Source organism: Galeopterus variegatus, unplaced genomic scaffold (assembly GCF_000696425.1).
Source record: "Galeopterus variegatus unplaced genomic scaffold, G_variegatus-3.0.2 Scaffold208, whole genome shotgun sequence".
NCBI classification, from domain to species: Eukaryota; Metazoa; Chordata; class Mammalia; order Dermoptera; family Cynocephalidae; genus Galeopterus; species Galeopterus variegatus.
The window spans coordinates 501625-516598 of NW_007726319.1; the positions used below are offsets into that span (position 1 = coordinate 501625).

General features: G+C 38.2%; 1 protein-coding gene across 1 annotated transcript in view; it reads left to right on the plus strand.

Annotated features, from left to right (window-relative positions):
* Positions 1-14974, plus strand: part of WDFY2 (WD repeat and FYVE domain containing 2) — a 150835-nt gene that overhangs the window by 108290 nt on the left and 27571 nt on the right. The window contains exons 4-6 of the mRNA XM_008565829.1: positions 2088-2142; positions 4820-4970; positions 13191-13303. Coding sequence (XP_008564051.1) covers positions 2088-2142; positions 4820-4970; positions 13191-13303 — 319 coding nt within the window. The remainder of the gene's footprint in view (positions 1-2087; positions 2143-4819; positions 4971-13190; positions 13304-14974) is intronic.

Sequence of the window (14974 nt, forward strand, 5' to 3'; positions counted from 1 at the left end):
TTTTTTTTTTTTTTTTTTGTCCTTTTTGAGACCGGCCGCACCGCGCTCAGCCAGTGAGCGCTGTGACTGCACCGGTCATCCCTATATAGGATCCGAACCCACAGCAGGAGCGCTATTGCGCTCCCAGGCGCCGCACTCTCCTGAGTGCGCCACGGGCTCGGCCCTCACAAAGGATTTTTTAATGTTTATCCTTACATGTCTTAGAATAGCATATTGTTTCTATGATCAAAAAGGAAAAAATGAAAACTGACAAAATCTTCTAAATTTTCTCTATGATTATGTATTTCTTATAGGGGAAAAAATGAACAAAAAATTAGGTTTACCAATGCAGTGAACTGGTAATTTTATTTTTTATGTATATATTAAATACTAGAAGCAAACCCACATCAAATTGTTTTACTTTATACCTTGTTCCAAAAGGAATTGATGTATCTTTTGACCAAACTAGAGAACCATTTCAGTATGTTCAGAGTAATATGAACCATGTGAACTCAGTGAACACTTGTCCAAATAACAGTTGTCTTTAATAAATTTATTTTTTGTATGTGTGTAAAGATATTTGGGGCCTTCTCAAATGTGCGGCTCAGGGTGGACCTTTTATCCCAGTCCTTTTTGCCTGCGATTAAGGGTTGATAGTGAATTGGCAGTTTTTCCTAACACTATAAGCTCCTTATGGGCAAGCTACTTTACTTCTTTAAAAATCAGTCTGGGGGCTTACTGGTTAGCTCAGTTGGTTAGAGCGTGGTGCTGTTAACAACCAAGGTCCAGGGTTCAATCCCTGTACCAGCATGCCAACAAAAAAACAAACAAAAATAAAAATCAGTCTGCTTTGTTTAATTGTGAGTCTAACTCTTCAGAAATGAGAAATGAATATAATGCCATTCCTTGAAGGAATAATGAAATGAATTTAAAAAGTGACAAGTTGAATTAATGTTATTACTGAGAAAATCATAGTGAAAAATCGGTTTGTAGATAAGCTTCTTAAAGGGGGCTGGGATAGGAAAGTGAATAACCAAAGGGACTTTGTTGCCTTGTATATTCTCTCACATCACCTCCCACTTTACCGTTTCAGTAAAATGATTGTTTTCTTCTAAAAAATTACACAAACTGTAAGACCTCAGTAAACACCCATATAGCAAGTAAGGAGTTTATGTGTCTGTTCTCCCACTCCCACTTTTTTAAATCATCAAAGAGAAATTCTGGATGCTTCCAAATGTTTTGAAAAGATTCATTGTTCTGTTTTTAAGCTCAGGTGAAGGCATCAATTTATTATACTTTGCAGCTTTCCTTATGTTTGACAACTTACTTTGTAAGATTGTGTGGATATTTTGCATTTGAAAGAAGGTAAGGGACTTAAAACCTGGCTGGGGGACTCATAAACATTTGATTGGCTTCCACATATAGGTCACTGTGTACATAGATGTTAGGTGAAATCACACATACCTTTTATGTGTCCGCACAAAGAGTATATACAATGTGCTATACAGAATCTGATTTTTTTCCAGTAAATTTGACATACAAATAAGCTCATCAGATTGGGAAGTGCCTTCCACATATCTGACCAATATTTATTGATTACCTATTGGGCCGAGGCACTGTGCCAAGTGCCCTAGGGATACAGAGAACAAGTAAGATACAGCCTCGAGAAGCTTGTAATAAGTAAGGGGAAATAAATTGCTGATGTTAGAAACAGAATCTTTAAAATATCTGATTTATTTCTCTAGTAGAGAATTGCCATTTAATTGCTCACTGGCCAGAGCCTTGCAAATTTTCAGCTGTGACACCCTTGAGATTAAAGTATTTTGAATCTGCTTTATCAACACTCTGAACTTGATCTGGTTTTCTTCTTACACATACACAAAAAAAGTTAATTTAAGAGATATAAGGTAAGAATTATGGTAATCATGTTCGATCATAATTATGATTGTTCCTTTTAAAGAGTTACAGAAATGCTGAGTTGATCAGCAAAATACTAACATGAGATGTAATTGTGGTGATAATTTGCTTTATACTATCTGGTTTTACCAAAACATAGTTATTCACTTAAAGAATTTCCTTTTGCTTAAAATTTTTCTTTTCTTTTTCAGGAGTTTATTTTGTCAGAAGATTATAACAAGATGACTCCTGTGAAAAACTATCAAGGTAGGGAGTGAAAGGAGTGTTTTCATTACCCATTACCATTACCCATATAAAGACTTTTGATCACTGAAAACCAGTGATGGTTTTTAACTATCACAAGAGAATATTTGCAACAGTCAGGGGAACAAAACAGAGCCATCCTTTCAGGCGAATATTATACCAGTTTTTGAATTAAGGAGCTGAGGCCCAAAGAGTTTGGGTGACTTGCCTGTGATTCTCTGGCTGATCAAGTACAAAGCCATACCAGGTCAGTGTGACTCCCAGACCCATAGCCTATGTCTTCCTATTATACCACACAGTGCAGCAGGCTTGGAAAGTGAAGCCAGTGTAAAAGTTTAAATGGGACTCATTTCGTATTTGGTTAATTTTTAAAAAATGCTCAGAGTATTTGTATTGTCCACAGGCAAGAATTATGCTTTTATCATGTCTTTAACATTGGCAGAATTTTATAGGCCATCTTCATAGTATAGATCAGAAGCAATTTTTGTAAGGGATTTCTTTTTCCAGACCAACAGTGTCATACAATCAGAACATTGTAAGTGGAACTTTTAACACTTAGAGGTCATTTCATCCAGATCTCGGACCTCATTCATTCTGTGTGATCATCCCTCTTTTCCTTTAATACCTCCAGAGACAGAGCAACACGTTCTGATTGGGGAAAATTCTAAGCAGTAAGTTCTTCATTTTAACATTTGGAGCTAAGACTCATTTCCCTATAGTAGTATTCTTTAATTTTTTCACACATCACTCATCAAATATTCATTGAGTACCTACTATGTTCTAATAACTGAAGATTTTGATAGTGAATATAAGCAGTTTATAACCACATGGAGGATGAAGACAAATAAATAGACCATTAAAATACTGTATGATATGTGCTAGAATCTTCCCCTAATGGTCTTTGCTTAGCCTGCTAGAGCTACAAAAACTGAGCACAATCTCTCTTACACATCACAGCCTTTTGATTATTTTAAAACAGCAATGAAATTTCTCAGTGCTGTCCTTCCCTCTCTTCCTTCAGTCTTCATTTTCACTTCTCTTTTCCAGCCTAAAGATTTTACATCTCTAACTGCTGCTTTACCTAACCTGAGCATCTATTCTTTAAACAATTTTTAAAATTGTTTTGGTCACAGATTTTGGATATCATACTGGAACCTTTAGAACTGTTTAAAAATATGACACATTGTGGTAGTTAGCTTTTAAGATTATTCCTAATGATCAGCACCTCCTGGTCTTCCCGCTCCTCTCCTTGAGTGGAAGTTAGTTGTTCTTAGGCTGTATCTCCTGTATTTTTGAAGCTGTTTCTTGTTTTTATTTTTATTTTTGTTTTTAGTCTAAATACTGGACTTCACATTCAGTTTTTCATCATTTTATTTAATTTAGCCCATCACCTAAGCTTATTAAGAAAGCTGGAGTGGCTTTATTAATATCAAAATATATTTCAGAGCAAAGAATATTACCATGGATAAAGAAGATTGTTTCATGATGATAAAGGTCCAGTCCATCAGAAGGCCGTAGCAATCCTAAATGTTTATGCACTTAATAACATGGTTTTGAAATATGTGAAGCAAAACCTTATGAAACTAGATAATCCTACTAGTTCTACATGTATGAAAGAAATTGAATTTGTTACAACCTTTCCACAAAGAAAGCTCCAGGTCCGGATGTCTCACTGGTAAATTTTATAAAACATTCAAGGAAGAGACAATACCAACTCTACACAAACCCTTTCAGAAATTGAAGAAACGAAAAACTTTCCAACCCATTCTATGAAATCTGAATAACTTTATACTCTCATTGTCTCACACAAACACACATTCACACACTTTGGCATAAGGGATATTTCGTTCTCTTTTTTATGGCGCTTGGGAATAATTCTGTCCTTTCCAAGCATTTGGTTTCTGACAGATACCTGTTCAACTAGAACTTTAAGTTTATAACACCGATTCCATCAAAAGAACAGTGTGCTTTACTCTTTTGTAAATGCACATAAACTGACCACCGTGACTGTTTTATATGAATGTTGTTCTCATTGTGTTTTGTGGTCACACTGATCTGGTGTTCTCTAGTCTAGCAGCCCTAGCATATCTGAGGGATGTAGCCCAGGCCCTTTGCTAATGGGAGGCTCTGTGGCATTAGTCCTAATGCTTGGTGTAAGTAGGGTTGGGGGGAGCACTGGGAAGAGATGGATAGTTTTAAAAAATCATATAAAAACTCAGACATGTTTTCCTACAGGGGCATACCCCTAGTTCTGATGAGAACCACTGTTATACCCTGTCTTTATTTTATTTATTTTTTTAAAGTAGTGTTTTATTTACTTATTCTTTAATTTTATTTTACTTCTCAATACACATTATAGCTGATTTTCATGCCCCTTTACCTGTTCCTCTCTGCCCCCCTCTCCCCGCCACATCATATCTGTTCACTTGACTTAAAAAGTTCAAGGAATTTTTGCGATTGTTGTGTCTTCTTCCCCACCCCCTTATTTGTTAGCGTGTTTATTTATTTATTTTTAGCTCCCACAAATAAGTGAGAACATGTGTATACCCTGTCTTTAAAATGGTTATACTGTTCAGCTTATTCTGGGGTGGGGGATGAGAGTGATACATCTCTGTGGACCATGCTTTTCCAGCCTCCTTAGGATGCTTTACAGGTGGTTTTCTTGTCTCTTGATTTTCAGCGCATCAGAGCAGAGTGACGATGATCCTGTTTGTCCTGGAGCTGGAGTGGGTGCTGAGCACGGGACAGGACAAGCAATTTTCTTGGCACTGCTCTGAGAGTGGGCAGCGCCTGGGAGGTTATCGCATCAGTGCCGTGGCCTCGGGCCTGCAGTATCCTTTGCTGGACAAAATCCCTTGATGGGAACTTAGCTGTTGACCTCTTTGATTCATGAAAATTTGGGGTATGTGCAATTTGGAGTTTTTTGTTTTGTTGTTTGCTGCTGAGTTGCCCTGTGGCCCTGTGTGATTAAGATGCTCATAGACTTTCTTAAGGCACGAGTCATCAGGGGTCCCCATGTAAGTGTAGTTAAATGAGGTGGCTTCACTTACTGAGCAGGTTGTGGGTCTACTATGACACAAGTTCTGATTCTAAACTGGACACAGTCCAGATTTTTGAGCCTCAGCCTTCAGAAAGAATTATGGTACATGAAATGAAACCATCACCTAAATACAATCTTTGGTTTTTGTACAGATGTAATTTGTACATAGATATTATGGTTGTGAACACTCCCATTGGTGCCTAGGAAAAGAACCACAGGAATCCTATTGATTTTAAAAATATTTACTGAGAGGCTACCATACCAGGACCAGAGTAGGTTAGCTGGTTTCTACAAACTGTGCCAGACATGAGACTTGTCCAGGATATGTAGATGATATTCTTGTCTCCCAGGTTGCCAGAGTCCATGTGCTCAGGGTGAATGCCTGCCATTGCTGGGTAATTGTCACATCTGGCTGACTGGGCTCCAGCAAGCACAGTGCTTACTACTGTATAGATGCGTGGGTACCATTGAAGGAGTAAAGAGCCCTGGGATTTAGTTAAAAAGCATAGAACCTCTCCACTTTCTGACAAATGAGGAAGTAGGTGGAAACAGATCACTTGAGAGCAAAACCAGGAGTAAGTCCTGCTTTCTAATTTCATCTCCGTATTTATAAAATGCCTTTTCAGTGATTCTCAACCATATGACAAGTTATGTTGCTGTTTCTTTGCAGACATGTAGCAGTAGGTACATTTTTGTGTTTATATAGGCTAATGTCACTCTTATTTTTCTTGCTGGAAGGGCAAGATGAAGAAACTAAGAATGACCATTGTGGAAGGTTGTAAAATTGGCAAGAAGACCAGAAGCAAGGATGATAAGGAATGGAAAGACTGGCTTACCTTTGGGAGGGTAGTACTACCTGTTAATAAAAGAAACACCAAACTTTATTTTCTCAAAGCCAGTTCAGATGAGCATAGTGCCTGAATTGAAATACATGAGCTGTCTTGCCAACAGATTGATGGTTTTCTTATAGTGTTAGAGCTGGAAGGGCCCTCAGTTCAACCCCTCTGTCTTAGTCCATTTAGGCTGCTATAACAAATTACCATAAATTGGGTGGCTTATAAACAATAGAAATTAATTTCTCATGGTTGTAGAGGCTGAGAAGTCTAAGATCAATGTGTCACCTTCTGTACCTTGTCTGGTGAGCATCCGCTTCCTGGTTCATAGACGTCCGTCTTCTCAATGTGTCCTCACATGGTGAAAGGGGCACGGGAGCTCTCTAAGGTCTCTTTTATTAGGGCATTAATCCTATTCCTCCCACAGGCTTCATCTCCAAATATCATCACATTGGGAATTAGATTTCAACATATGAACTGTGGGGAGACATAAACATTGTCTTCACACACACATACATGGTAACTATGGGTGGTGATGGATATGTTAATTAATTTGTGGTAATCATTGCACAGTGAATACATATATCAAATCTTTATGTTATACCCTTGAATATATACGATTTTTATTTATCCATTAAATGTTATTTTAAAAGTTCAGTCTATAGCACTCTCATTTTACAGATGAGCTATCTGAAGCCCAGAAAGAATTTCATGCCTTATCCAAGGTACCCAGCTAGTGAGTAGGAAAATCACCACCAGAACCCAAGTATTCTGCCCTGGGGTCCTGTTTTTTTCCCTTTATACTGTATTGCCCCTTTGAGGACACAACTGATGGCATCAATATAATTTGTTCTTTTGCTGCCTTCAGTATCACTAGCCAAGCCTAGTGATATATCTTCTGTGTCACTTAGCTAAGCCAAGGAATGTGGAAAAAAAATTCAGATCTTGCCCTCAAGAAGTTAGCTTTTTAAATTATCTGAAAATGAAAAACAAAAAATACACAGATTAAACTTGCCCCAACTGTGGTAGTCTTTGGTATAGGATTATAGCCATCAGTTCTTCTCTTTGGGCCTCTCCAAAAGTCATCCTCATTTTTTGACTTTCTTTTGGCCATGCCATGTAGTTTACCAAGCAGTAAATCACGTGATTGGGTACAGAAGCCTCTGTATGTGTGGTAGATGGGCTTCAGTTCCCAGTGTAAGTGACTGTCAGCCTACCTTGCTGTTAAGGTGTAGGGAAGCTACAATATGACAGACAGTCAGGCCTTTCTGTAAAATTCCCTGACCTCCACCAGCTCTGCCTCATCAGCTCCAATTTTGAAGCCACAGTACCAACCCTTGCTCCTGAGTATCTTTCCAGTGCTAAACACTGATGGCATGAGAGCTCTGTGCTTTTGCCAGAGGGTCTCATCCAAGAACCATGTGACTTTTCCAAAACTGGAGGTATTTTCTGGGAGCTGGCAGGTGGACAGATTGTTAATAGATGAGCCCTACAGTATTAGGGTACACATTTAAATCTGGCTTTTAAACACATTTGCTCATGGGACACCCCCTCCCCACACTTCCTTTCTTTCTGCTACACTCCACTTTATAGGGTGTTTTCGTGATGAAGGAGGGAGGAGGATCTCATGAAATAACATAAAATGCTCAAAATAATACCATTACTTGTATTAATCCTCATAGTAGACATTAGAGATGTAGATAAGAGACCTCTATAGATGAACTAATTCTCTCATCTCCACCTCAGTCATTCATCCAAGTCAACAAGTGACAAAATAAATCAGATTGACTTCAGCTTTTTTTTCTCTTTTTTTCAGGCCTCTTAGTGAAGAGGTAAAATATGTAATGAAAATAACCAAAATCCAAGTAGAAAAGTAAAGGAAGGCAAAGAGACTGGCTGGTTCACAAATTAAATGATCATTTTCTGAATAACCTCCAATTCTTTGGTTGTTTTGACTAAGATCTGAAGCTTCAAATATTATGTGACCTGTAATAGTAATAGCAAGAGCCACAACAATAATAATAAGGAAGGAAAAAGAAGAAAATACCTTACATCTTCAATCTCTGAGAGGTTTCAAAGTACTTCTGTGTAAGTTACTGCATTCACTATCAAAGCAATAATGTGCAGTAAAACAAAATGCCTAATTCTCAATTTCCCCATGTAGCAATTAAGACTCACTGAGGCTCAGGGAGGGTCAGAAAGGTTAAGTGACCTGCTCAAGGTCACAACTTTTACCTGGTAAAACTGAGATTAGAACTTGGCTATTGTAACTTTTCAGCTAGTCCTCTGTATGACAATACAGCGGAATGGAGGTTTTTCTCAAAGGCCCCATGGCAGGCAGGTGGTAGGAAATAGAAATGTTTTCCTTCCCCACTTCACTTGCTAGTCTTTAACTCTGAATACTTTAGCCTCACCTGTCATTGTCTTGTTATTTGACCATGTTTTGATCATATTTTTTATGTTTTCACAAAAATAATTTAAGCACTCTTTATTTTAGGGTTTTACTCATGTTAGAGAGATTTCCAAAATGTCACACTGTATGGTGGAATGTCTTTCCACCACATGTAATCTCTTAGTTTTATTCCTATGCTGGTAAAAAATCAGAAAAGCTATTAAGTTTATCTCAGTTTCTTCATATCATACTTAATGCCAATCACCCTGGTTTTGAGGTTGTAATGTAATTTTATTTCAATCTTCTTCTAAATCACTTTTGTTGAATTCATATTTTGTTAGGGAATACTATTATTTACTTTCAGTTAGAAAGACAGTTGCATATCAGATTGAGTCTGCTTTTTTCATCGGTATTATAATTAATCAAGATAAATTTGAGATGACTTTTTTACAAATTTTAATATTCTTATCTATGTCTGATAATTTGTTAGAAGAGTGTAACTTGTTTTACGTTGTTCTCCGTCACTTTCTTGAATGTTTTGTTATGAAAAATTTCAAAACATGTACCAAATTGGAGCAAACAGCGTAATGGACACTCACATACCCATCACTCACATGCATTGTTAATTCTATCCCTATTTGCTTTCTCTCTTTCTTTTTGCTAGAGGATTTTAAAGCAAATTCCAAACTTTATGTCATTTCATCCCTACATACTTCATTATGCACCTTTAAAATATATGGATCAAAGCCACCACTGGTAGCCCCCTGGTCTCCCCTGTGGGAATAAGGGAGGCGCCACATGCCTCAATCCCACCCCTCCTCCTCCCTCCTTCTTCCATCCTATTTCTTTCCCCTTTCCCCTCTCCCCCTCCCTCCCAACTGCTCCACAACAGCATCATAGAATGTAAAAAAATAATAATATTAATTTTAAAAAAAATGAATTTATGGGGTCATTTTTCAATATGCTTTTATTACACCTCAGAATGAATAATCACTCCTTAATATTGTTGAATAATTAATCCATTTTCAAATTTCAGATTGTTTTGAAAATGGCTTTTTGCAGTGGGTTTGTCTGAAATTGGATCTAGACAAGGCCCACACATTGCATGTGATCATTATATGTTCTTAATCTTCCTTCATCTAGAGCAGTCTCCCCCACCCTGTACTTTTTTTTTTTAATGTCATTGCCTTATTGAAGGTACTAAATCAGTTCTAGACGGTTTTGCATTCTAAATTGGTCTTTGTTTCTTCATAATGTCATCTGACTTGTTTCTCTACCTACCCCTCTCCCATATTTTCTGTAAACTGAAAGTTGCTTCCAAAATCTTGATTTCATTCAGATTCAACTTTTTGGTAAGAACACTTGGTGATTGTTCTGTGTGCTTCATGTCGCTCCCCATCAGGAGACACGATGTCAGGTTGTCGCCCTTCCAATTAATGCTGAAGCTGATCAGTGGTTCAGGTGGTGACAGCCGGATCCCTGCAGTGCCATCCTCCCTACCCGCCTTCCTTTAATGGTTTCATCTGTTGGTGAGCTTTGCCTGAATCAGTTCTTCCATTAGGGTTGCAAATTGTGTTTAATCCTATCATAGCTTTCCACTTGTATTAGTTGAAATTCTTCTATAAGGTAGAACTTTCCCTCATTAACTAGGGCTATTTGGTTATCCCAAAATAGAGTTACTATGGGAAAAGCAGGATAAATTCTTCATTCTTTCTCTTTAATTGCCAATTTTCAAAGTAGAGATTTAGTGCCCTGGTTACCTCCAATAGGGATCTCTTCTTTTTCTTTTTGAGCACTGTTATGGACTCTTAGCTTTTTTGTTTGTTTATTTTAAAATAATCAGTATATTTCAATAAATTGCCTTTTTTTTTTTAATGCTCAAATCATCCCATCTTTGGCCAGTAAGAGCCCCATCATATTGGCCCCAGTGTCTTTCTTTATTTTTATTTTTTTAGAGACTATTTTTTAGAATAGTTTTATATTCACAATCAAATTAAGAGGAAGGTACAGAGATTTCTCATATACCGCCTTCCCCTCACACATACGCAGCCTCCCCCATTACCAACATCTCCTACTGGAGTGGGTGCATTTGTTACAACTGATGACCTGCACTGACACATGGTTATCACCCAGAGTCCGTAGTTTACATTAGAGTTCACTCTTGGTATTGTACGTTCTGTGGGTTTGGACAGATGTGTAATGACACGTATCTACCGTGACAATATAGAGATTGTTTTTCACTGCTGTAAAAAGCCTCTGTGCTCCACCTATTCATTCCCCATCCCCATCTTCCTTGTCTTTTTGATGTAAGCCCACAATCCTTTGGTAGCTTCTTTACTTTCTGGCACATTATCTTAAGCTTGTCTTGTACCTTTCCTGTCCCAGGCCTGGAATCAGCCCTTCTTTTAGCAAGGAATAGTATTCAAAGATAACTAGGAAATATACATATATGTGTTTATATTTTTTAAAAGAAAATAAATCGTCAGTTTGTGTAATATTTCTAATTCAGTTTTAACATTATAGGATTTTTACTTCTTCATTTTTCTACTTGATTCTTTTATCTTAGGCTGAAAATCTTGGTTCCCAAAACATCAACATAATTCCTTATTTATTTGCTTTATCCTATTGTATATTTAAATGACTTCAAAATAATAAGAGCAAATTATAACAACAATAAGCCTACCAAATGAGAATTTAGATTTCTTTGCAGCTCTCTATCCTTAGAGTATATTCTGCCAAGGATGTACATTCAAAATGTTGTGTTTTGGGCCAGCCCGGTGGCGCACTGCGCTAGTGCGCCGCTTGGGAAGCGTGGAGGCGCTCCCGCCGAGGGTTCGGATCCCACATACAGACCGGTTCCCGCTCACTGGCTGAGCGAGGCGCGGGGGCAACACCGAGGGTTGCGATCCCGTTGCCGGTCCCGGTCCGGTCCGGGGGCGACACTGAGGGTTGCGATCCGTTGCTGGACACGGAAAAAGACCAAAAAAAAAAAAAAATGTTGTGTTTTAACATTAAGTTGAAATAATTCTTTTAACTATATGTGATTATATCACCTATTTGATAGTTAGGTTCATTCATTTTACTTTGTTTTCAATTTAGGGGATTTTTTTTCTTTTTATCTTACATATTTTTTAATATGTAAAATAGTTACAAGGTTCCAAAATGGAAACCATAAGAAGAGAGAAGAGAGAGAAGTGTCATGTTCATCATGGTCCCTTCACCTTTTCCCTCCTTCCTCTAGGGGCAGTCATTTTTGTTAGCTCTGTCCTTCTAGTGCTTTCTTTTCTAAATGTGAGCGCATGTATGCACGTGCATACACACATATTTATATTTCTCTCCCTTTCTTACATAAAGGTATTATAAACTTTCATATGCCTCAGCTTTCACTCCCCCACCCCCACTTAATAGTATGTCCTGGAAATTACTTCATGTCAGTATATGGAGACCTTGTTCATTTTTTTTCAGCTGCATACTATTCTGTTATATGGATGTAGCATAGTTAATTCAGTAAGTCCCCTATAGATGGACTTTTGGGTTATTTTCAAACTTTAGTTATTAAAATAATACGGTGTGCATAGCCTTCAGCATGTGTCCTTTCATGTTTTTGCCAATGTATCTCTGGGACAGATCTCTAGAAATGGGATTACCAGGTGTTGTCAACCAGAGAAGCTCATTAGAGATTCTGTGCCTGGGGTTTTTACTGGGGGCTGGTCACGTAGGCAGCCTTTACTGGCACATACCAAAATTCCAGACTCCCAGAAGGAAACTAGGTATTCAGCATAAGCCATATTGTTCGTACAGTTAAGGCACAGTGTGCTGCTCTTATCAGTTAATGCAGGGAACCCTCCCAAAATCTAAGTTCCCAGACTCGGTGCCAGCTTTGTAAACAGCCTTCCAAAAGACAGCAGTCAGGCCTCCTGTGTTAACATTTTTTGCACAGCACCACCATTTTCTTTTCTTCTTGATCTGTCCATTCATAATTCCATTTAAATTTTGCCCATTTCTCTACTAGGTTTGTGATCTTTTTCTTCTTGATTACTCTTTTATTATTAGGGATTTGAACCCTTCGTAACATAAGTTGCAAATATTTTTTCCAATTCATCTTTCAGATTTGCTTATTTGTTGTTTGTGTTTTTGAGTCGTAGCTTTTTCCAATCCAAGGTTACAAAGAAACTCTCCTATCTAGAACTTAAAAGTTTTCATTTTCTACATTTAGATCCCTAATTCATTTAGAATTTATCCTGGTATACAGTGTGAAATAAAGATACTACTTTTTTTTTTCCAAACAGCTATCCAGTTTATGCCAACATCGTTTTTTTTTTTTTTTAATCCATCTTTTCCTTATTCATTTGAAGAGGTACCTTTATCAGACATGTACTAAATTTCTATATGCTTTTGGATTTATTTCTAGACTTTAATATCTGGTAGGGCCAAACTCCGCCCATCATATGCCATATTATTATTTCTTCTTATTTATTTTCCCATATGGCCTTTAGAATAAACATATCTAGCTCTAGAAAATAACACATGTTGATATCTTTATTGGGTTCATATTATATTTATAAATTAATGTAGTGAGAAGTGATATCTTTATCATGCTGAGTCTTACTGTTCAGTAAGACTGTATGTCCTTTATTTTGTTCAGTCCACTTTTGTGCCTTTCAGCACTGTCTTCAGGTTTTTCTCATGGGATTTGCACAATTCTTTTTGCATTTATATCTTTTTCTTTTCATTGTAAATTCCCCCATTTAATTTTGAGAAACAATCCTTAATGCTTACATGATAGATTTGATGTTGAAACCCGGCATGTGTTCATCGGTGACCAGTCAGGCCAAGTAACAATCCTCAAGCTGGAGCAAGAAAACTGTACCCTGGTCACAACATTCAGAGGACACACAGGTAAGATTAAAAGCAAAATCATCCCATGCTGACATCACAATGATGTATCACCTGCTGCATATTCTGATGTTCGGATGATGTGTTTTGAAAGCAGCAAAGTTACACATGATGTGCTTAATTGATTCTGAAGTGGTTCAGTCACATATAATGTCAAAAATGTTCTACATAATCCAAACAAAAGAGGAACCAGTCTATTTTGACAATGTTGGTGATTAGGTTCTTTGTTATTGCACTAAAGAAAGCCAGTGTTGGCACACGTTAGTAAGACATTGTTTGAAACCATGTGGCAACTGTTCAAACTGAAGGCCAAAAGGACAGCTGCTTCTGTCTGTCCTTGCCATTCTTGGAGTGAGAAGATGGTGCGCAAAAGATTCCCACTTCCAAGACAAATGAAGAGAAAAATTTACTCATCATGGGTAGCTAGGCTGTGTAAGAAGGGACGAGTTCCTCTTTAACTTTCCTTCCTTTTGGGTTCTTTTCAGTTTAAAACCTGAGGTGCCCTTTATGTTTCTGGTCTGTTCAGGGTCTTTTAAGCAAGTTAATATAAAATATTCACTCTTAGGCTTTGACAGACTTGAATGGATGATTATGATGAATTTTTCACTAGTATTTTTAACATGCAGCCTTGACTCTAGAAAATGTTGACCCTGGAAAGTGAGTCACTGCCTGTTTTCATGGTTCATAATGGGCTTTTGTGTTTTCTGCAGACTGCCAATCCATGATTTAGTGCAGAACAGGGATAATGCTGAGTTTGAATGTCATGTAAGAACAAAAGTAGGGGAAAGAGGATTTAAAATTGGATAGTACCTAGACCATAGGGGATTTCCTGAAAGGAAAAAAATGGAATACTGGAATAAGAAACATATAGTAAAGAGAAAATTGAATCCAAGGAAGAATGTTCATGAAAGATCATCTTAATTATCTAGGCCTGTGGGAGGAAGAACACATAGAAACATCCCCTGTAGATAGGACCCCAGTCTTTTGCAGTCAGACTTCTCTTTTTAGCCCACAACACCCTAGCCAAGCCTGTGTCTGGTAGAGACCCAGAACTGTCCCACCTCAGAAATCTTAAAGTTCTCTGTTTCACTCCTGACTTCAGTCTCCTCATCTTTCAGTCCCCTAAGCCCTTACTTCTCTTCACTTGCTCTTCCACTGTTGAGGATTCTGGTCCTCTCTCCCTCCGTTTTCCTAGGGATCAGCCCGTGTGTTCCCTCCCTTCCCAGCGGTGCAGCACTGCAGCTGTGTGCTTGCCAGTATTCTCAGTTCTGTGAGTGAGAATGTCCTTCTTTCTTGGTAAGTCTGTCTGTGAGTCACACTAGCTGTCCACCTTTTCTCCTTGTGCACCAGCTGCTGGCTCTGCAGCAGGTCGCACCACTGTGAGCCTTAGACCATCGTTACCACTGCAAGGTCGTGATTTCCTGTGCAGACCCACTGAGTTGCCTCATAATCCCCCTACATGTCCTCAGTGCACTCCTTATGGTCCCCCAAACAGCTTTTGCAGACCTTCATCCACTCTCCCCAAGCCCCCTTCCTCAGCTCATCCCCAGCCTCCTCCTTCAAAAGCTATCAGATAGAAGTTTTTTAAAAATTTTATTTCTTGGAGCCGGCCCGTGGCTCACTTGGGAGAGTGTGGTGCTGACAACACCAAGTCGAGGGTTGAGATCCCCTTAC